The sequence below is a fragment of the Bemisia tabaci genome, chromosome 3, assembly GCF_918797505.1.
Source record: "Bemisia tabaci chromosome 3, PGI_BMITA_v3".
In the NCBI taxonomy this organism is placed as follows: Eukaryota; Metazoa; Arthropoda; class Insecta; order Hemiptera; family Aleyrodidae; genus Bemisia; species Bemisia tabaci.
Genome location: NC_092795.1, coordinates 33,263,414 through 33,287,736, shown reverse-complemented (window position 1 = coordinate 33,287,736; position 24,323 = coordinate 33,263,414). Strand labels below are relative to the sequence as shown.

Genomic DNA, 24,323 nt, shown 5'->3' with positions numbered 1-24,323 from the left:
CCCCCCCCCCCCCCTCGGGCTGAAAAAAGGGAAAAATTTAGGAAAAGGGAGAGAGAGAAAAGTGCTCCTAAAAATTTACTGAAATGTTTCAAGATAGAATTATATAACCAAAGTTTATTTTACTATAATGATGTACCTCAGTACCGTAATAAGTAGTCCACGCACTAAAATTAAATTACTCTAAAGGAGGTATTATTCGTCAATTTTCAACTTCAAAATACTGCACAAATTGAATGCTAAAACTGCTTAAATTCAATCTAGGAGGGGCCACTTTTCTTAAATTTTCAGGCGGAGGCCCCCTGCACCCCCTTGCTCTGGAGGTGTCCCCACTCCGACTCACTCTGGATCCGAAACTGAGTGGAGGATCAATATGGAACACCACTTATTATATGGTACTTTTAATCCTAATTTTCTCTCAGTGCTGACTGTCCGAGTCAAATCTATATCCGTTTTTACAGTGCACTCGTAAGAGCTTCGTCTGGGGTTTTCCAGCACGTCCACCGTGTTTCGCCACAACTTGGATGAGGAAACGCATCTTACCGTGTTTTAACGTTTCGTGCTTCATTTATTCTCGGCGTGCGTCGTCGGCTATCCTCGATTCTTCATAGAATTTTATCGCTCTCTCCGAATTCGATCCCGTCGGAACGAAACTCGACCCGCGTCTGAGGCTCATAAAGATCCAACTTTTACCTTTTACCGTCGATTTATAAAAGATTGTTACGTACCTGCCAACGGAGCCAACCGCGGCTGCCCCATATGCCAACCAGCTAAAGTTTTCCAACGTTGCCAAATCTCGCGCCGTCGAGGTATGATTATACAGGCCAAATTCAGTGGGACGTATTTATGCTGAAAGGAGCTGTGTTACACGCAATCTCTATGCACATAGTTCCTTTCAGCATATATACGTTCAGTTAGTGTGCTGTGCAGCGAGGGGTGGCTGTTTTGGGGAAAAGTAGAATTTTCAAAGCAATACTGCCAAATTTATTTTTAAAATTGGTGGCGCGTCAGAATGATTCCAATAATTAAAAAAAGGGGGGTGGGGGTCAATAAACCTGTATTAAACTCGGGAAAGTGAACCACTTATTTTTCTGTAGAATCCTTAATCTGGCAGAGAGAGAGAAAATCCCGGGTTTTCATCGGGTATTTGCCGCCAAAAATCAAGCAAAATCGGGAAATTACTAGGAAATGAGAATTTCTAGAATTCTTAACACGTGATTGCGTTCATTTCGTTCATTTCGATGGCTATAGTAGAAAAATGTGAAAATTCCATCCTATTAAAAATCTCCGATTGTGCTTTATTTTTTGAAGAAAGAAGAAAACCATCCAATATACCACATCGCAAAATGTAGTCCATTCCAAACAGATTTGTCACATTTTTTTCCTGATCACACGCAAAAATCAGCAATATTTGGTGAGAAACGATTCAGTGGGCTGATTATTATTGAAATTAAAAGACAAAGCGATGGACAAACAGAAAATGGAGCGATTCTATTTGTGGGAGTGAAGGGAGGTGAGTAATTGACGAACGAACGGCAAACCACGAGGTACCCTACAGTAAGTCCATCATTTTCCCCTGTAGTTTCCACCCGTTTCATCTAATACGATCGCTCCATCCTTCCTCTATCTTCTTTGTCTAGCGTTTTGTCTGTCAATTTCAATAACCAGCCCGCGACAAGATTTTGGTAAGAAACTGCACAATCATACTCCAGTAAAAAACTAAGGTGATTTTGTCAATTTTGAAACTTTGGAATAACTTTCACTGAAAAAAAGTTCTCATGTGATAATATTTTGACTTCAAACGTCGTCTCTTGTTGACAAAATTTGGTATTTTTGTTTTCAGTTAAATCCACGCGAATTTAACTTAAAGTCAGCTCTTTTGAGTTAAAGAAGCGTCGTTTTGGTATCACTAAGTTTAATTTAAAAAAAACAATAACAATACAACTTTTCTTAAACTCAAAAAAGTGACTCTGAGTTAAATTCGCACGGATTCAAGCCGCCCCCCCCCCCCCAGAAAAAAAAGTCCGGAAAGAATCGCCGCTTAAAGTCTCGATAATATCTCAAGAAAATTTTTTTTCAATGTTGTTTCCTCGTTCAGGAAACGAGAATTTTTGCGAAGCCTCTCCGCGCTTTGGCGGTGGCAACACTGCGGTAAACATTGTAATCCGGTGCGCAACTTTGAGCGGGCGTTGCGCCGAATAAGGAGCCGTCGCGGGGCACGATCCGATCGTTTGACATTTATTAATAGCTGTCAAAGTCCGGCTAATTAGAGCTAATTACTCCCGACGCCACCGCGCCACGCACAACTCAGCCCGGCACAAACCGCCGAACCCGCCGTTCCCGACGACTTTTTCCACCCCCGACAGATGCCAGATAACGTCAAGGCACGAGGTCTCAGCACGAATTCGGAGCAGCCACCGCCACTGCCAAAGTTTCGCTCACTGGAAAAAAAAACACATTGGATCTAGAGTCCAGACTCTTAAAAACATCGACAAGAAAAAATACTCTTGATTCAATCAGATTTTTGCTTAAATCAAGAACCAAGCCTCTAAATTAGAGCGGATTTCCTTTTGATTTAAGGAAAAATCTGATTGAATCAAGAGTATTTTTTCTTGTCAATGTTTTCAAGAGTCTGGACTATAGGTCTAATGTGTTTCTTTTTTTCCAGTGCTCTTGAAAATATTCCTGCCCTGGGTCGCCCAACACCGTTAAAACAAAGAATCCAGGGTGTCTACAAGTCTGGAATTTCCGGAAAGTCCGGAGATAGTACACATTTTTTAAGGGCGGTCCGGAAGTACTGAAAAAGTGCGTAAATTCCGCAAGAAGGTCCGGAATTTTTCTAATTTTTTTTGTCATTTTGTCTCAGTTTGAGCGAAATTCAAATTTTTGTCATTTTTTTAATTTCGTCAATAATTGGTGGTACTGAAAAAGTACTGAATTTTTCAGTTGAGGAGGTACTGAATTTCATGGGAATGTACTGAAAAAGTAGTGTAAAAGTACTGATTTTTGGTCAGCCTGTTTTAGTAGACACCCTGGAATCGATCACATAACGTAGGGACTATTAAAGGCTCATTATGAGACTCCATAGGCGTCTCGCATCTTCTTTGAAATCCCCATTTCCACTCACCATAACCCTTCAGAAGTAGATTGGTTCATCCCGAAATGGACCACTAGACGAATTACGGATTCAAGTGTAAAGAAAATAAACTTTGAGCAAATATTAAGCCTTTAATCACCTTTTAATATGAAGATGATATCTATTGATGTGTCGCAGGCAATTAGTCAAATCAGGCATTTTGTTAAATGCCTTGGCGAATAGTCAAATAATCTTACTTGGATTGAGTTTCTGATTCTTTTGCTAATTTTAGACAAAATAATTATTCTCTCAAGTTGATAAGGAATTTATGTAGAAATCGGCATCATACAATTGTAAATAAATTAAATCTAGTCCTCAAACGAGCTTTCCTCTCGGGATTTTCAGCATGTCTTACAATACCGACTTTTTAAAATTCTGAAAAATAAAAATGGAGAGCATTTGGAGGGCAAAATACAAGATAAGCTGGTAGTTTTGATGAATTTTTACTTTCAAAACAATGGAAACTTAATAGTTCCTCGTCAAAAACATACATGCCTTTGTAAACCATCAAAATTTGACTACCTGCCGAGGCACTCGATGAAATGCCTATGATTTGACTATTTGCCTACGACAGATGTACGTTTTTGGAACTAATTGTAAATCAGGAAATTAAATTCTTTCGTCGAAAAATATCGGAGAAAGTGAGATTGATTTTTTTCAAAAATATTCTTCACGGGCCTTAGTGTTGGAAATACTCAATCAAGCCTTTATTTCGCAACCAACGACAGCTAATTGGATGCTAATTTGTGCTCCTATGCATGCGACGAATAAATCGTCAAATTGTGGCGCAAGTTTTTTTTCCTTCCCGTGAGCAAATACCATTTTATGTCTCACGAAAAAAATCAGGGGAAAAAATTTAGATCGTAAAACCATCATAAAAGTGCATTTACAATTAGTGAATGCTCGCTCATTATGTTTTTTATGACTCTTCGCGCCTTTTTCTATACGCTCCAAAGGCCTTTAGTCTCTCATTTCTCTCAAATGACCAATGCCAAAACAATAAAAACAGAATTCGTCGTCTTGCAAATTCGTCTTGATTAATGCATTTCCATTCGCGCAGTTTGTGAAAGGAGTATTAATACGTATGCAGCCGCACACTTGAACAGAAATAATTCGCGTAAAAACATATTCTAGTGACTCATTTCGATGTATTTTCCACAAAGCTTTGAAACAGGCGTTTCTCGGTGGGGCGCCCTGTTTGGGTTGTTACTTCATTCGTCGAACAAATTGCAAAAGATACTGAAAGAGTTCTGTTATTTTGGGTTTAGTCCCAGAGAACGCGCTGTTCTCATCTGAAATTATGTGCGTGATATTTTCTCATCACATAGAAAAATTCATATATGTTGTCTCTCTTTTCTGTTTCTAGTTTCTCTTGAGGTCACTCGAATAATTGGACGTATTTCTATCAAACGGAACTATGTGCATTATGACGTGAGCCCTGATATGCACAAGCACATACTCTTATGGGTCTCAGGACTGACGTCATAATGCAAATAGTTCCGTTTGATAGAAATACGTCCAATTGACCCGGAATTTGCTGAAATTTAACATGTCTTGTTTTATGAGTCTCTAGATCCATAAGAATGCTTTTCTTCAAGGCTCATCAATTAATGGACTTGCTCAGTTTTCACATCGATCGTTCAGTTGTTGTCTGGAATGCTTTGATGCATCAGCGAGACGCCGAAATGTATTTGTCCTCGCCAGTCTGATACCTGGTTGAATTCTCATTAATTTTTATTATTTTTTATCGTTTCCTGGGAAATGATTTCTATAATTTCGATCAAGAGTCAAACTTATACAAAGTGTCAAGTGCTAAAACTGAAGGCTACTGTAAAGTGATCAGCGCCTTGACAACGGATGGAGGTCATCCTCGAATCGGCTCCACGCTTTTGCGTCAGAGCTATCGGAACGATCGGTTCTGCACCGATTTAAGATGTATTTTTTTACCCTCGCAATATTTATCGAAGGCCACCAGTCCAATAAGGTATTGTGCGAATGCTCAGGCAGTCAGTCTTTTGGTGATTTACCAAGTTTTGTATTTTTTGACGAAGAGCTCTCAATTAGTCACTTGGGAAAAAAAAGTCGCTTGGATCTAGAGTCCAGACTCTTGAAAACATTGACAAGAAAAAATACTCTTGATTCAATCGGATTTTTGCTTGAATCAAAAGGAAATCCGCTTGAATTAAGAGGCTTGGCTCTTGATTTAAGCAAAAATCCGATTGCATCAAGAGTATTTTTTCTTGTCCATTTTTTCAAGAGTCTGGACTCTAGATCCAAGCGACTTTTTTTTTCCAGTGGTCGATATTTTGGTAATGAAAATTGATCAAACAACGAGTTTTGTCTCGTGTTTTAAAAATCAATTGATTTTTAAAGACGAGAAACTTATTGATATGTTTCTCGTCCAATGGACGGTTTGATGAACCAGAATGAGCCTAACCACATCAGACTTCACCCAATATCCTCTCGTATTTTATTTGTTCAACAGGAAACTAACAGTAAGTAACATTCTAAGTTGAAATTTCGTGATTATATTTTTCATAATTCCGGGAATTACACATAGTTTCAAGACGTCAAATTATTTACTTTTCTGTTAAAGACGATTAAAACGTGAGAGGAATATACTCAACGTGAAATACAGTTGGACTGATTCTGGTTTTGGCTAGGTCCTAAACTAGAGGAGTTTAAGCTCTTTTAGAGTGAGGAATATGCACAATCGAATCTCTGGATGCAGAAAAGTGCATTTCTTGTTTGCGGCGTCTCAGAATTTTCGTTAACGTTTCATCCACTTTTATTGAAGCAAATGCATGGAATCCGTTAAAACGTCTACTGATTTTTCATTATGATCTTACAATGCTGTAAACTAAGAATTCCAGAAAATTCCCCGAATAATTTCCTCTTTAAAATACAAATTAGCAGTGGAGACTCTGAAACACCGCAACCAAGAAATACTCTTTCTGCACCCAACGCCTAATCTTAGGAACACCTGATGTCGCGTCTCAGTTTTTGAATGTCCTCTTTTTATTTTTTATTGTTAGTATCGCTTACCAGCAACGTTCCAATCATTCTTCGTCGCTTTGTCCACTCGCAGTTGTCCATTTCCAAAGCACTCGGAAATCATACTCCGCGAGTGCCAAATTCAAAATTCGGGGTTTGAATGGGTTCGCCTGATTCGTGTAATCACAATGCATTCTCTCCTGCGCACGCAATCAACACTCAACTCTTTTGACATTGCGCGGCGCACGGTGGATCGAGTCAATTGAAGAGGTCGGACAAAATTCGGAAACTTTAAACGCTTGTAACTCCGTTTATATAAAACTTTGAGGTTCTAAAAGTGGTTCCATTGGTTTTCTCGTGAAATTTTCTTCTAAAACCACCCCTTGAAATTTAAAATATGACGAAATAAACATCAAAATTTGCAGTTTTAGTCAAAAATTTCATGTCCGACCTCTCCAATTGCCTCGATCCATTGTGCGGCGCGCGCGGCGTGGCGTTCGATTAGGTCGTCAACGAGTTATCTCAATTCGGACGACAGCGGCGTGTAATAAGAAGTGTCGGGCGGAATGAGCCGAAGATGGTCGAACAATAGTCTCGCATCGAATGTCAGCGCTTTGATCGGCTAAAGGCTCGTGAAACGGATAGAGGCGATTGTATAACTCGCGGGTTATCGGCGCCAGCCATCAGACCTAGGATCTCATCCTTCGGCAACTCATCCCGGGCCCAGATGAAGATGACATCAACATGATGACGCAGGTCTTTCTGCAATGAGGAACTTTCGTGCCATCGAGGAACAAGAGCGGAAGACTCGCGATTCAACGTAGAATTTCGCGAAAGTTTCGATGATGCCGCGTTTTTGTTTTTTCTATGTGTAAAATAACTCTTATCAGTGTTGTCCAGAAAGTGGAAAAACTAGGAAATACCGGATTTATTAGGGAATGAAAAATATTAATTCAATGAAAGAATTTTGGTTGAAAGTTATGTTTAAAACCTGGCATTTCTACGCTCTCTCTTCCAGGATAAGTCATTATGTTATCAGTTTGGAGATCCGTGTTGACTTGACTTTGAAGAATCAAATTAACCAAAAGTGAATATACTCGTTCTAAACCACTAAATTATAGACTTTTCAATTATGTTGAATTTAACTAAAAGCAAGAAACTAACAAGAAGGTTTTATTATTTATTTGTAGATGGGTACTCTTAGCAAGGACACGTGCTCCCATGGTGATTATGCTACTGAAACGCCAAAACAAGTCCCCTTCTCTCCAGGAAAACTAAATATGGAAAATTAAGCGCTGAGTTCATTCAATTATCATCACAGGCCCCGATTTTTAAATTTGTACCTCAGAGTTTAAAGATACCTAATTCTATTCGAATAATTTCGAGGCGCGAAAAATCGCGCGTCGGCGTCGACTCTATTGATGATTCCAGCGCAATCTCGGTGACTTAAACGCATGGGTAGAAAAGTAGAGCTCGCTTCCAATAGCATTACAAATGTAAACCTTAAGTTTTTGGAGTATTTATATCGCCTCTTTCACAGCGTGTAGTTTCATACTCAACTCGTTAATACCTTTAAGCCGCTTCTAGATAAGAGCGCACAGTGAAAAGCCGAAAAGGTCATGCTGTGTGTATCCCGATTCTGGATTTATCCAAATGAAGTCGCCCTCGGGCATATTCCAAAGGAAGGTTGAAGGAAGCTCAGTTGAATCACGGCACATATCATCTTAAATATTTATTGCAGAACTATCGTATTGTATTTTTTTCTGTTTTTTCAAAGAAGGTTTACAATGTTCTTGTACACTTTAGATGCTTTACATTTGCTCATATTTATAAAATATGACAAAAATTTGAGAAGAGATAGGGAAGGGATGACATTACTTTAGAGTGATGGAAATAATAAAGATAATAAATAAGTAAATAAATAATTCCACCATATTTTTTTCAATTCTTGAGAGCAAATTACGAAGCTTCTTTGTCAGTCACATTAAAAGCTTCCTCCTAGTATTATTTTTTACCAAATCTCATAAAATTTAAACCTGATAGTGTAATAATTAATAGAGTTCCATTGTCATTGATTGCACTGGTGATTACATTCGACGGTATTTAAAACCATTCCATTTTCGTCTAACTCCATGCCTAGCTCGCTCTCTAAAAATGGTCTCACAATGGAAAGTCAATGGAATATCATTTTATAGAGCTACAGTAGTTTTACTGTTCTCCTTTCGGTGTTACATTCCCCTATTGATTTCAAATTAAATGTCGGTATAAACACTATCTTACAGTTAAACAGCAAAGCTGTCATTTGATGGCGCAGATAAATAACATAGTTAAAGCTACTGAGATCAAGTTTGGTTGATAAGCATTTCACAGTTTATAGAGTCAAATGTGTTAACGCCGCAATCAGAAGGTATAGCAACCGATGAATGAAATTTTTTAAAGAGGATTTGTAGATATTATTAACCTGTTTGATTATGTCACTCGATTCAAAAATAAAGCACCTCGTGTTGTGTTCTTTGTCATTTCACAGCTGCTAAATTGTCATGGAAGCTTAGAATCGAATAATTTGTCTGGTATATACCAAATTACAGGGTTTTTTCTTATCGTTTTCAGTAAGTTTTTATGCGACTTGCGTTGCGATAATCCAGTGATTTGATTATTTATTCTATCAATGACGGATTTTTTTCACAATTTCGAGCCTGTTGATTTACGCGCAGTAGAGTTTAATACCTAAATTTTATGAAGCACCCAAGAGGGTGAGAATTTAAAGTATTTGGGAACGATTTTCCCTCGACTTCAAAAGTTGACGTAAATCGTGCAAAATCTTGACCAAGCAGCGAATGCAGCGTTAGAATGAAGATGTCTCTGAGAGCTTTCGGATGGCATGTAGGTTGTGTGGCATTCAGGTGAAGTAGCCACTGAAAGCTCCCGGCTATTCACAGCCTTGGTCAATCGGTCATCAGTAAAAGCTCCCGGATAGTTATGCAGCCAGCCTGGCGTTCAGCTGGAGACTCCACCGAAAGCTCATCCTGGGTGGTTGCGCAGCCGGTGTGGCGTTTAGGCCAAGATGCCACTAAGAGCTTCCGAATGGTTTCACAGCCGGCGTAGTGATCAGATGAAGATGCTTGCTGGAAGCTCCTGGATGGTTATGCAGCCGGTGCGTCGCTCAAGTGAAGATGTCCTGAAGGAGCTGTTTAGTGATGGTGCGGTGGGGGCGGGTGGGGCTGAGTTTGGGCTGTCGGTAGAGCCGGTCGTTGATGGCGTAAAGCTGCTTGCTGAGCTCGCAGCGGACGTTGAACCACCAGTCGCAGACGAAGACGGCTTGGCTGAACTGGGTGCCGTTGGGGCAGAGGAAGGAGGCCTGGCGTCCGTCAATGTCGCAGTAGTGCCACGCTTGGCACCGCGTCTCCGTGTCGGCGAAGAACCCCGGGTAGAGCTGGTCGTCGCAGTAGAAGTCCGTGTAAGGCACCACCGACAGAATCGGGTAGTCCGTCCCCGGCCGACCTGAAACATGACAAATCGGAAAATATCAGCCAAGCTGTCAAACAACACTATTTTTAGGGAGGGACTGTAACAATCCTATCCCTCACCTTGGACTTACTCCTTCTTCCCGAAGATAATTCCAATCCAGACCGAGGCGAATGAAGACCCTCTACTGGTATCTTAGCAGCGACGAAAACTTCTTATTTCAAGATTTTATCTTTTAAGTGTGGGCCTGTTCTCTCGTTGGTTATTGAGCAATGGTTGGGTAACTTCAAATAAACCCTGGTTCGGACAACTTTTTAGGCATACTGTATCATTACACCGTACCCGAATCTCCCGGAATTCATAAAGTCAGCAGGAAGGTTATCAGCCCTCTAAACCAAAGTTCAGTTCCCTTAACTGAATACTTCGTTGCCTGCAGCCCTGCAGCGAAAAATTTGGCATTCTAGATAAACTTAAGTATTTTTCCTTGCGAAATACACGTAATCATCAGAGAGGTTTATACTCCTTCCCTGCGAAATGCATAACCATCATTACTCCTACGTTTCTTCTTCTTCGTTTAAGTCTCCGGGGTCCTCTCCGTGACGACTAAACCCCATGGAAAAATAAATAAAATGTAAAATTATGTTTTTCGGTGTCACAATTATATCGGCGGTACGGGCTTGAAGGGGGGGGGGGGGTTATCGGGCGCACGACGTAGACGGGGATCCAGCGAGGCGGGGGGGGGGGGGATCTGGGATGGAAGTGAAAGGAAATAGAGCAGCGCGGTCGGAGTGCCCGCGTGTGAGTGCGTGAGCCCCGTAGAATTGAGGCTGTGATGGTGTGACTCCCGGCTGAGCTGCTAGAAGTAGGTTGCCGCTTGCCGGTCGAGGCCGTCGTTGCCACGTTATGACGACCCGCCAACTTTGAAACGGGGTGAATTAATAGTTACCAGCAGGGCGCCCCCCGCCCCTGCCCGGACTCCCGAGCGGCCCAACCCTCAAGGACACCTCGCGACTTCAGTAAATTGCCAACTTTTGTATAAGTAACCCAGACAGATAGTCAAATTTTGAGGATCATCCGAGGCTTACACGTTTTTTATGTAAAGAACCTAACCTAACCACCGCGCAGCCCAACCCCCCAGGGATTCTCGGCGCCACCATCAGGGTTAAGGAGACGCTACCGGTACCGTAGGTGCAGTCCAACCCCACTGCGGGGCCTAAAATATTATTGCTCAAGTTTAAGGAGCACCCTTTGGAACCTGAAATGTCACAATCATCAGGAATGCTGTCTTGAAGGATTTCTTGAGAAATTTCGCCTCGAGAATGATGTGTATGCACATTGGCGGATCCAGCAAATCGGCAACATTGGGTTCCCTCCATTTAAACCTATGTTGAATAATCGATTCTTGTCGGAGCACCTGACCCCTCCAAAAATCGATACATTTCCATAGGTTCAAATGGGAGGGGAAAAAATGTTGCCAGTTTTCTGAATCCGCCAATGTGTGAGCAACCATGTAAGAGTCGTGTCGGTGGCAATAAGAAGTAGGAGGGGCCTTACCTGGGATGGATTTTCCTAGTTCGAGGTACTCGAGGACGGAGGGGCTGAGGAAGGCCGGCGGGACGGTGGGGGAGCCGGGGCCGCCCTTGGGCCGGTCCCGTTCCTCGGGGGCGTCCGAGCTGCTCTCCAGGTGCTGGTCCGGGTCCCGACTCAGCTCATCCACCGAGGGGGCCCGCGGCCTCTTCGCCCGAGGACTCTCTTCCAATCCACCTGGAAACAAACACCAAAAAACACTCATTAGAACTCCAGTTCACATAACCACAATGCTGAGTTAACGTTATTTTCACAAATTCTCGGGCAGGCAGAGACAATTTTTTTCGAAAGTCAACGCTCACATTTGTCGAACGATAATTCATGACAGAAGAATTGAATAATTTGTTTTGTAATTCTAACCAAATTTTCTTCTTCTCTCATTATTCTTCTTCTGTTGAGGACGTTATGGCTTATACTCCAGTCAAGGAGCCTTCAGCCAACTGTAGACAAAAAGTAAGATTTTTTGTACTGGGACTATCTATACCTCTGGGAATGACTCTACACTGAAAAAAAAAAACTCCAGCCGGGAAGCCATACTTACGGGCTATATAGACATACCGTCCGCGTTCTGGGTTAAGCACCCGGAACAGTCGAAGCTACGGTTCCAGCAGCCGAAACTTTCGGCTTCTGAGCCCAGAACGGATAGTTTATATCTATATATCCCGTAACTTTTTTTTCAGTGTAGCCTACAACTTAATTTCCAAATACTCGCCTCTCAAAGTACTCACTCTGACCTTCTTCACTCATTATTAGCCGAATTTTATCTGATTTCGGCTCAAAAAGTTGTCCATCAATACCGTCAGTCGAAAAATAGCGTTGACCTCCGAATATAACATTCGCCTAACTCGATTACATTATTCGATTAGCGCGGGGCCTCTGATACTGCGGAACGCCCATGAAAGGCTGGACCGCGTAGCTGTCAAGGAACACCCCCCCCCCCCCCACCTCTTTTATCTAGCATGAGATAACAAACGGGAGCATCGCGCGCGGATTCTTCAAAGTCGTCTTCAATGCAGGCGCTTTTGTTGGCGGGCCCACGCTGAAATTCCCGGAGGACGATGTAGGAAGTGGGCGGAAATGATATGCAGACGAGGTGGGCCGCCTTTTGAGTAGCGCGGGGCATCGTCCAGCGAGTTCGCTCGAGCCATAGATCGTATTCGATACATCAAGCGGGTGAGATTGTATCGATATCGATTGGTTCAAAACATAAACATAGCCTCAAAAGTAAATTCATAAATCTGAGAGAACGGATCTTTTGTAACAGATTTTTTATTCTTTTGAGTACCAAATACCAATGCCAAGTGAAATTCTCAGGAAATCTCTCATTTTCAGCTTTTCCAACTTAAATCCTTAAAATTTGGTTTGAGGTTATGTTCTACTGTTTTGAACCAAACGATACATCGAACCGTTATCGAATACGGCTATTGTCGCGTCGCGGCCGGAGACGGAGAAGAGATTCGTTTTCGGGTTTCGTCATCTTCTCCGCGGCCTTGGCGACTCGACTCATCGCAGCCCAGTTTGATCGCATCGTTCTCAATGCGCGAAGTAATTGAATTCGCGGTGTCAGTCATCTCCGAACGCGCGGGCTTCCGATTTTGGCAGCTTCTTCAGATCCGACCCCAGATACGGGAATCCTCGATTGCGTGATACTCGGAGACAGTTCGGTCTCGAAAAGAACATCTCGTTGGACGTGAATGCGAAAAAAACCCGTTTTTTCCAGCGGCAAAATACCTCTCACTGTTCGTTAAACACGATATAGCATATTAAAGAGCTGAAATAATGGTTTTCTAACGTTTTATTTTTTTATTTTGACAAAAACAATACTGCCGGAGGAAAATGACTCGGCAAATCTTGAATACCTATACTGGGAGAGTTTTGCAAAGTCTTGTCGCTCTCTGATTGGTCCATCAGTTTTCGGTTTCCAGCTACGGCACGGCTCTTAATGACTATGTAAGCAAACCCTATTCAGAGAATTTGTATCGGCGAGGAAGAAATAAATTATATTCCTGAAAGAAAGAAAAAGAAATTCTTGGCCACTTTTTGTTCAGGTATTATATCAGAAGTTGGAAACTAAAAAACTCTTGTAACATTTAGAATCCTGTCGTCATCTTTTTAGTTATCATGGCTCCAAAGTAGGAGCGGAGTTTGTCCATGAATGGAAAAATGGCGTAGCCAATCAGCGAGCAGCACAGTTCATGCAATCCTGCCCTGTAAAAGATGGTGGGAAAGTTCTAGTGGTAGCATTAATCATTTGCATTTGCGATCTTTCAGCAATTGGTTGATTGAAAAATGGAATCAACGTACTGTCAGAAAGTTGAGAGCATAAATATTTAAGCAGCTTTTTTCAGTATTCTTTTTTCCTTTTTTTTACGTAAATATTTCTCCAGGAAAAATGATAGGTCATCTTACTACCTGAGTCACTCTTTTAATCGAGTTGAGCCAAGCAGAAGAAAAAAAAAACCCTAGAAATTTCTCGAAAAAGAAGACACCTTTCCTCCCGTTGGTCCAGTAGTGGAGAATGCAATGTTTCAATGTCTTTTAGAGGAGCCAGGCTTGTGTAAGATCTTCGGTGCGTAACGCGCACATTCGGAGAGGGAGGCGTCTGGTGACACAAGAGACTTGTCAAAGCTCGGAGCATGAGCATGAACTTGAAGCTCGAACACAATGAGACTCGTAAAATTATATGCGGAGGAAGGTTGACCGCTCGTACTCGTTTCATCGCGAGAGAGATCACTCGATGCAGAGCCAGCTTATGTGAAACACTATTACGCGTAATATCAGTGATGCAGACGAAAAACAAGCTCGGATCAAATAGAGAGAGAAAAAAGAAGAATATAACTACTACTTATCCGAGGTAGTAGATAAGCAATCACATGTTGTTCGAAGTTCAGGGGAAAATCAGGGAATCAGAAAATTTTAGAATCAGGGAAACCCAAAAATAGTCAAAAACAAATCAGGGAAAGTCAAGGGATTAGAAGATAAATAAATTATGGCAATCCTACTTTTTCCTTCGCGACGGATACAAATGGAACCAGCGTTTTTAGCCGACAAAAAGACGAGGTGGCTCAGGATCAGGACGCAGGTCCGTAGACTTGACCCCAACACGGGACCCGATGACCCTTGACCACGCATGCTCCATGCACCGATTCGGTGACCCGTGACCAGGAGCGCGCGTGTACGGCGATTTGGCTTCTGTTCGCCGGGTTCAGGGTTCGCCATACCGCTCGTCATTACTGCCCCCTTTTCGCACGCCCAGCGTGAGGCCCCGCTGCTCCTTTTTGAGTTTGATGTTGGGTGTCGACTCGGCGTGTGGGTAGGGTTACTCCGCGGCGAGGTTGTCGGGCCGTCGTGGGAATCGCCTCACTCGATGGGAAGTTCGTCGTTTTTTAAGGGAATTTGGCAACCTCGTGGCCAATAATGTCCGGGCGGATTTATCGCCCTCTCGGTGGTGCTTTATGATCTGACACTTTCGGTCGCCTTTGTTACACGTGCGCTGCTCGAGTCTTCGGCCAGTAGAACGTCTTAAGAGCTTAAGAAAGTTGCCAAATTTTCTTTAGTAAAGGGTCGCTAAAGTTTGGGAAGTTTTAGGAAATAATTTAAAAAAAGAAAGGATTAATTCTTTTTGTTTTCGCTGTGCGGTCATACTTTTTTGTAAAAGTGGCCGCACGAAACCCATACTAAATTCCATATTTATTAATTAGTATTTTCATTTTCTTCCTTTTTGTAGACATTGGTAAGTTAAAACAGTTTGGCTAGTTTAGTCAGACATGAACAGAACTAGGAACTTTTTGTGGGACCTCATCCAAGGAGGTCGTAGGGGCACCGAAAGACACCCCGTGGAGGGAAATCCGTGGAGGGTTGCCGGATTTTCTCAGCCTTGAAGGCGGTTCGGGAGGCTTTCCAGAGAAAATTTTGAAAAATTGAGTCGTCTCAGGAGAAATTTTGAGTTGTTCGCTGTTCGTTCCGGGTTTACCGAATTACGATTTCAAAAAGGAAAGATATCTTACGCAGTTACTAATCAAAATTCCTCGCATCTCTTGGGAGGGCCAAGCAGTTTGCGGGGGAGGCAGCCCGCCTCGGCCACCTCCCAGTTTTACTCATGGTCAGAGGTTTATTTTGGTAAAACCACGGGTAATTAAGGGACAACCCTAGAATTTGGAATTTGAAGTTGGAGTTTAAAATGTTATGAATTTCACAACCTCGAGTAAAATTGTCTATTTTGAGAAAAGGCATGAATTTTTTCCCTCGAAATGCTGACGAGCGCTAAAATAAATTTAAAACAAAATGAAACAAATAAAAATAAAAAAAAATTTAAAGATTTAATGTTGAGAGTTGTACATGTTTTGGGGGAAGTTCGTATTTTATAACATTGAATTTGGCAACAGCCAAATGAACTTACGACGTTCTTCCTTATACCACTTAGCAGCACGGTAGTTTGGGAGGCGGTCTTTACGCCCGTATCGCCGTCCAACCCTACTTGCATGCACGGTTGAGGTCTTTTTCGGATAATCGGGCATTTTCAGTCGACACGAATATATTGTCATTAGGGTCGAAATGGGAATGGAACATGGCATTAGGATTGGCACCGGTACACTTGAGTTATGCGTCTGAGACTGTATTTAAGCACCAGGGGGTCGCCAAGAAAAGGCGAAAATTTTACAACCGACCTGTTTTAAAGTTTTGTTTTAATTTGCCTCACCTACCAGCCCTTACACAATTCAATGCCGTATGCAACTGACCCGCCTCAATGCATAGAATTAAAATCGCTAACTGTACTCTCCCTTTGATTGGTATTAATGTGTCCGTTTCTTTTTTGTTGACAGGTATGTTCATTGTTCAAGCGTTCGCTTCAATATATTCCAAGCTCCTCTGACTCGTGAGTTGCCACTTTCCTTCTTTTCTTTTATTCTTGAACCAGCGACAGTATATTTTAAAAACCCCGCACAGCTATCTTCCCTCTAGTGTAAATAAGTTACTTTCGGAATTCGAAGCTTACCGATGACTGATGACCGAAAAGTCGAGCAATTGATTAATGTGCTGGTTACACGCTCAAATTCCCATCAATTTTCGATCAAATGGTGACTGGTGCGCACCATCTACCATCAAATTTCTGCGGCCTGCAAAAATTTGATGGTAGATGATGGAACTGTGGGGCTCATCCTTCATCTGATTTCCACACAACCGTGCTTATTTCATGCTTATTTCAATCAACACGCTGTTTTAATTAATTTTACTCATCAATCTAGATAACTCTCGACCGCCATCTTGGTCATCATTTTGATCGAAATTTGACGGAAATTTGAGCGTGTAACCAGGCCATTTGCAATCATGACATTCAGCAGTCATCATTCGGCGAATTTCTTTTAATTTTATGCTCAACAAATTACTCATCAACCATCATTAGCCAAAAAGTAGCATCGCACTTCCAATTAACTTTTGCTTCACCCTATTACAAGGCTCGTTATCATTAACCCTGTCGTATATCCTGTTTAATGATTGTTAGTAAAGGGTCTCTAAAATATATTTTTTCTGATTTGGACGTCTTTATATGGAACCGCGTGCAAAAGAATGAAATCATAGAGAACTACATCCATAAGATTTCCATGTTTCTTAGTTCCTTTTTATTTCATGCATTCGTACACAGTTCTCTTTAGCATAACTATATCGATGTATCTCTAGCTTATGGTGTCGAGGGCAAAAGAAGCCCGATTTATCCTGGGATTCATAAGGAGACGAAAATATAAGGGAATTGGTGTTGAAAACGAGGCCTGTTTCTCTTTCCACACCTTTATTTTGTGTATAGATTTGAGCGCCTGCGTTTATTCGGCACCGCAGAATTGCCTTTATTATTGAAAAATTAACGGAACCTCTATCTTCGGCAAAAAATCTGATTTTCTAAGGGACAATCTGAGAGAAAGAGAGAGGAAATCCTTTATTCCAATCTGGACTTTTTCTCCCAAAATTAGTACCCTTTTAGGAAATTGAATCCAAGAAGATAATTCAAGATGCCAGATAATAAATCCGAGGACTTGTAAAATCTTATTTTTGTCTCGATTTCATTGTTTTTACTTGAAATGATGGATAGATTTTGGGCACGGACTATTCGTAGAGTGACCTTGTGCGGGATAGTATCTGATCAAGACAAGTATTGCTAGTTTCAGTGTCTAAGACAGTTCAACAGTGCTCTTCACTGTTCGACCATTGAAACTTTAAAGGATAGTCTATACTTAAAATAGAAATTATCTCTGATTTGCCTATCTAAATAAAGACTAATCAGGGAATAGGATATCAAGAATGTAAAATCCCATTCAGTGGATCGGATGACCTGTAATATAATTGTGTATAAACTTTCATGTCATCAGTTTTTCTAGAAATGATGGATTTTTGGGCACAGACAATTTTTTGAATGACCTTGTGCTGGATAGTATCTGATCAAAAGAAATGGTTTCAAGTAGCAATGATGGCCTGGAATATAATTGTGGCTCAATTTTCATGTCATCCGTTTTTCTTGAAATGATGGATTTTTGGGCACAGACAATTTACTGAATGACATTGTGCTGGATAGTATCTGATCAAGACTGATGGTTCTAAGTAGCAACGAAGACTTAACTTTCATGTCATCAGTTTTTCTAGATATGATGGATTTTTGGGCACAGACAATTTTTTGAATGACCTTGTGCTGGATAGTATCTGATCAAAAGAAATGGTTTCAAGTAGCAATGATGGCCTGGAATATAATTGTGGCTCAACTTTCATGTCATCCGTTTTTCTTGAAATGATGGATTTTTGGGCACAGACAATTTTTTGAATGACTTTGTGCTGGATAGTATCTGATCAAGACGAATGGTTTCAAATAGCAATGTCCAAGACAACTTTTCATCGCTATTCATTCACTAATGAACTGTAAAATCTCGAAGGAAAACATACTGTTCGCGTGAATACTAGAAGAAATTGAGAGAAAATTCCGAATGAATCAAGGCTTCGTCTAAAAAATAAGGAATTTCTTAAGGATCCACAAAAATTCAAGGATTTTAGCCATGAAACTCCGTATCCTTTCACGCACTCTGAGTGCTTTTCCATGCCCTTCAAAGCAAAATTTCTAACGTCCTGCCCACATACAAACTAGGGGCTTCAAAGAGGCTCATCGATGGAATTGTTGACTGTTGCCTTTCGTAGAGCGTCGGCCTGGAAATCTTTGGAGGTAACCGATGAGTTCGGGATATACCAAAGATCAGATTTTGAAATTTTTAATAAATTTCGACAGAAATAGCCTATTAGTGCCAGTTTGAAGGCCCCAGTTTATAGATGGGCTGGATGCTTTAAGAACGCACTGGGAAAAAAACACATTGAATCTAGAGTCCAGACTCTTAAAACATCGCCAAGAAAAAATACTCTTGGTCCAATCGGATTTTTGGTTAAATCAAGAATCAAGCCTCTTAATTTGAGCGGATTTCCTTTTGATTTAAGCAAAAATCTGATTGAATCAAGAGTATTTTTTCCTGTCAATGTTTTCAAAAGTCTGGACTCTAGATCCAATGTGTTTTTTTTTTCCAGTGCGGTGGAAGGACCAACAAAATTCAGCCCCAAGTAGTATTAAAAACTCTTGACAGAACGTCTAAAACGGATCTGCACAACGTAACTCTTCAATGCCGACGAGGTCATATCAGTTTTCCTCGAGCTCGCTCCCTCGTCGCCATTGACTCCTGTTTCAACCTCTCGAGCGGTGTCTGTGTCTTCCTGTGCGGCTCGGCGCGGCGAGCGCGGTCGTGATCCATGACCCTCGAGGGTGATGCACAGACACACTCGCCGTGATACAGATCCGATGCCCCATCGCTCCATCCGAGAGGAGATCATCGGCGAATGAGGAACAGCGCGACTCCTCGCGGCGATCCCGCGAACATGGGCGCTTTTGCGACGGTGCGAAACCCGTGTGGGCTCCGCGGTGTTGACGGCGATTCCGAGCAAGGCCGTTCCTTGAAAAGCTCATTATTTCCTGCCTCTCGCTCGCCCCCCCCCCCCCCCCCCCTCCCCCCTCACCAGGCTCTCCGCGCGCTTTGTTGTCTGATCTGTGAAGGAACCAGAAACAGAGTGTTTTAAAGCACGGTTTCGAGGACTTGTATGAATCGAAGATTACTGGGGTTTATGAGGCAGCGAAACATTTCCGGTCTAATCAGGGAATATTTGTCAAAAAGGAAATTTCAAAGAAGTTTTCCATGGTAAGGAAAATGCATCCCAGGATTTTTAATGGACATCTTATTTTTCTTCAATTTTCACTGATTTTTCGTCAAGTCTCTACCTGTGTTTCGTAAAAATTTCAAACATGAATTTTCAATCGGTTGATTTTCTAACGAATTAGTGGAGAATAAAGATCATAAAACGTCCTCTACAAACATGCAGCTATCAGCTCTCACCATACAATAGCCGACTCTCAGCAACGCATCCTAGTAATGTTTTTTGTGCCTTAAGTTTCAAAATAGGAAGGTCATCTAAAAATAATGAAACGTAACGAATCCCCTTCAACTCCGGGCATGAAGGAATTTATTTTCCCTCGAAAAAATACAATTTAAAGTGGCAGAGTGCTCGTTTCAATTGTTCTTCGGTATTAAAGTAACGCTTTTAAACTGCAGTGTCTTGAAACAGCGCCCGAGCCGTGTTTTTCACAGTGGCCGGGAGGCATATTCCCAAACCCCGCGTGGATTTTGAAATCCAGTTTAGACCCCAACCGAAGCCCCTTGTGCTGGTCCGAGACTCATGCGCACTGGCTCGGCTCAGGTAGTCTCTCATCTCCGTCCAACCTTCATGCCCTTCCTCTGATTTCTTCTCTGCAGTTTTGGCCACGAATTAATCGATGTAATATTTATTTATTCAGTTGAATCTTTTGAAACAGCAGAATTTGAGGACTTTTTCGGTAAAAGGGCGAATGGAGCTTGCCATGCTGTTGCGATTGCGCAGTTTTCTTACCGTTCGCGGCAAATGAAATTCATTCACAGTCGATTTATGTCATTTAAATCGCCAGGAAAAACTCTGAGCAGATTCAACGAAAAATAAACAGCAAAACAGTCGGATAGAGAACTACGTTGCACAATCTTAGCAGAAATGGACGTCTCATACGCCCTTTCACCGAAAAATGCCTAAATTACGTGCAGTGGAAATATTTTTTAATGCCGAAAATTTCGCAATGCAGAGTCATGACGTCACCTTCGTTGATCGCATGATCAATAAACTTGTCTATTGGCTATGCCTACCGTTTTGTTCTTTGTAAAAAACATTTTTGATGGAAAACTCTCGGAACATTTTTAGAGCAGCGCAATGCATATGCATCTCACAAGCCTCTTTGATTAGTGGAATTTGCGGAGCTTTTGTACTGGAAAAAAATGATTACGTAAGAATTAATATTCTTGAATTTGCCGCTAGGAGGAGATTTCTCTTGGCTTAAGCTGCAAAATGGGTACCTACTTTGAGAAAAAAGCCGCTGCCGCTCATATCAAGCAGGATTCGGCCTTATTCCAGTGACCTTATTCTTGATACAAGAGCAGTATTCTTGACGAAAAATTCAAGTAATTTTTTTTTTCTTTTTTCAATTATTTCCTTCCTTTTACTTATATAGTTCTGCGCAGAACCTATCACCTTGCTTGAAAGGATAAACAGTAAACCTGGTGGTGAAGAAAAGTTATAAAAAAAAGTCTCTGCATTTGCGAGGATGAATATGCACTTGGTGTCTCACCCGAATCAATAGGAGAGCTATTAAAACCCCAAGACACAACTTTCGACAATTTCAAAATGGCTTTCCCCGAAAACTTCCGCGAGCACCTCGTGAAGCGAATTTTCCCCGTTTCCGTTGTCCATATCGGTTGGACAAATATCCCGAGTAACAACACGTGCTGTTCGGCACGAACATCCCTGGGACACTGAAAAATTAGGAGGCAACATGCCGCCTGCATCAATATCATCGATGTTTGGTATTTGAAATCCATCTCGGAAGAGACAGGGTATGACTTGACTCTGACCTGAAAAAATCGTCCCAAGTGGATCGAATAATCACGGTTTTTCATGAACAAGTCAATGGTGCATTTCAAAATGCACTCAACATGTGACAACTCTGCGAAGGGCTTGTTTTGAGGAGGAAGAAGATATTTTCCGGAAAACAAAAAGAGTGGACCGCGAGGTCACCCCCATTCATTCCGAAGGGTTGAAGAGACAATCAGACGGCGCGGCGAGACGCGAGACGGGAGAAAGGAGAAAGGAGAGAGGATGGCCGCAGTGCCCAAGGCCACTTGCTGAAGAGGCCCATGCCGACCGCGGCAGGGCTCAGAAGGCAGCGGCTAACGATTTTGAGGACAGGCTAGATTTTTCAAAATCCACGCGGGGTTTGGGAATATGCGGCCGGGAGAACGTTGGAAACCAGGGCGCCTTCAATTATGCGGTATGCAACACAGACATCCGTAGAGCTCGAATAGTTGCATGCAGTATCATGTGAACGCATCGTCGTCGTCGCGCCTGGAGAAGTAAGGTGTCTCACTTCACGATTTGGATTTGATTTGTCTTCCATGAGATTATTTTCGGCGATGTTCTAGAATTGTTCACTTTTGGTCCTCCCTCCTTTTTCGAAAAAAAAAGTGTGTCCCTTTGGAATTTGGAGGGAAAAAATCGTTGCTCTAACGATGCTCATAGTGGATTCCAGATCCCACCGTCTTTCTAGCCGTGGTTGTATTGTTAATTTTACGGTCGCACATAGTTCTGTTCTGGTAACAATTTAGCAATGTCACGAGAACTACAGAATTGTTACCACCATTGAAACATCGTAACCACGCTTCTAGTATAGTAGGTGGAACCTGAAATTTTCTATGAGCATTGTCAGAGCTGCGATTTTCTTCGCCTCGAGTATGACGGATGGACAATGAGACTGTGGAAATGCTCATCTTGTTCTCGGTGTTTCAAAATATTCGCTTTCTTTTGAATTTTTTCAAAGATGACGAACCAGCACCATCGCTTAAAATTTTCACAGGATATATTTCACAGAGAGAACGAAAGTTAAGGGAGTCCAACCAGTGACGTTTTGCGTTTTTCCTGCTATAAATCAATCGAGACAGGCAGTCCATAGCGTCACCAAACGAGATACGTGTTTTTGCAATCTCACCGTCGTCGATAGGTCTACACTGTCAATAACCCCCCCCCCCCCCCTCCCCCCAATCTCTAGGGATACGACCGAGTTTTTTTGTCGCTGTTCATTTGCACTAATGCCCTAAAGACTTCAGCGCACCATGCAGAAACCAGGGTTTCTGTGTTTTAAATTTTCAAAATGAGGCAAAAATATCTCGCATAAGTTTAGGCGTCATAATATTCCGCTCTATTTATTACAATATCTTATCTTACTATAGTAAAAAAAAATAAGGCCTTTTTTGTGTGTACGTCCGTGTCATTTCGCATTCTCATTGGTCTTTCATTAACCAATCAGAAAACGTCATTGAAAATCCCCGGGAAATTTAAAGGTATTCTTCCGTAAATCATTCGATATTAATGATAGGTAGACACGGATAAAAATAGGATGTATTTCTTCTAATTAACCAGGATAAAATGGAGGAATATTACCTATACAGGATAGTCCTGGAAAAACGGGATGTACCTCTATTAATAAACTGGGATGAAGGGAAGGATATCGATCTTTATGTATCGCTCTTCGATATATCGTTTGATTAAAAGGAATATTGACTGGGATAAAAGGTGATTTCTTCTCATTAACCAGTATAAAAGGTAGTAATATTACCTATACAGGATAGTCTTGGAAATAACGGGATGTACCTTTATTCATAAACCGGGATAACAGGAAGGATATCGATCTTTGTGTATCGATCTTCGATACATCATTTGTTCTAAAGCAGTATTGACTGGGATAAAACGGGATTTCTTCATAATAACCGGGATAAAAGAGAGGAATTTTACCTATACAGGATAGTCATGGATAAAACGGGATGTAACTATGTTAAGAAACCGGGATAACAGGAAGGATATCGATCTTCGATACATCGTTTGTTCTAAAGCAGTATTGACTGGGATAAAACGGGATTTCTTCATAGTGACCGGGATAATATGCAGTAATTTTACCTATACAGGATAGTCATGAATAAAACGGGATGTAACTATGTCGAGAAACCGGGATAACAGGAAGGATATCGATCTTCGATACATCGTTTGTTCTAAAGCAGTTTTGACTGGGATAAAACGGGATTTCTTCATAATAACCGGGATAAAAGGGAGGAATTTTATCTATACAGGATAGTCATGGATAAAACGGGATGTAACAATGTTAAGAAACCGGGTTAACAGGTCGGGCTACTCCGATTTTATCCCGGTCGTGATTTAGGGATTTTATCGTCAAAAAATGGGAAAATTGAGGAGAGGAACGGGTCCGCGGTTGCTAAGCAACCGCAGCATTCTCAGTTTGATGTGTTTGATGTGTTTTATCGATATTCGATATATCGTTTCATTTAAAGGAGTATTGACTGGTGTAAAAGGTGATTTCTTCTCATTAACCAGTATAAAAGGTAGGAATATTACCTCTACAGGATAGTCTTGGAACAAACGGGATGTACCTACATAAAGAAACCGGGATAACAGGAAGGATATCGATCTTTGTGTATCGATCTTCGATACATCGTTTCTTCTAAAGCAGTATTGACTGGGATACAACGGGATTATCCATGACTATCCTGTTTAGGTAAAATTGTCATTGCGATTATCGATACATGCGATTGTCAGTTTGATGTGTTTGATTTGTTTGATTGTGTTTCATGGTGTGTTTGTTGTGTTTGATTGTGTTTCATGATGTGTTTGCTGTTTTTCATGATGTGTTTGCTGTGTTTGATGTGTTTGATTGTGTTTCATGATGTGTTTGACGTGTTTGATGTGTTTTATGTGTTTCATGATGTGCTTGCTGTGTTTCATGATGTGTTTGATGTGTTTGATGTTTGATTGTGTTTCATGATGTGTTGGATGTGTTTGCTGTGTTTCATGATGCATTTGATGTGTTTTTTGTGACACTAAACACACAACAAACACAAAAAACACATCAAACTGATAATCGCATGTATCGATAATCACAATACGGCGAGGCTGCCCGTTCCTCTCCCCAATTTTCCCATTTTTT

General features: G+C 41.4%; 1 protein-coding gene across 1 annotated transcript in view; it reads right to left on the bottom strand.

Annotated features, from left to right (window-relative positions):
• Nucleotides 1-7,844: 7,844 nt before the first annotated feature.
• The window catches only part of LOC109043865 (uncharacterized), a 42,955-nt gene continuing 26,476 nt past the window's right edge, over nucleotides 7,845-24,323 (bottom strand). Inside the window, exons 2-3 of the mRNA XM_019061205.2 lie at nucleotides 11,147-11,356; nucleotides 7,845-9,628 (exon numbers count right to left, since the gene is read on the bottom strand). Of these exons, the coding sequence (XP_018916750.1) occupies nucleotides 9,291-9,628; nucleotides 11,147-11,356 (548 nt within the window). The 3' untranslated portion in view covers nucleotides 7,845-9,290. The remainder of the gene's footprint in view (nucleotides 9,629-11,146; nucleotides 11,357-24,323) is intronic.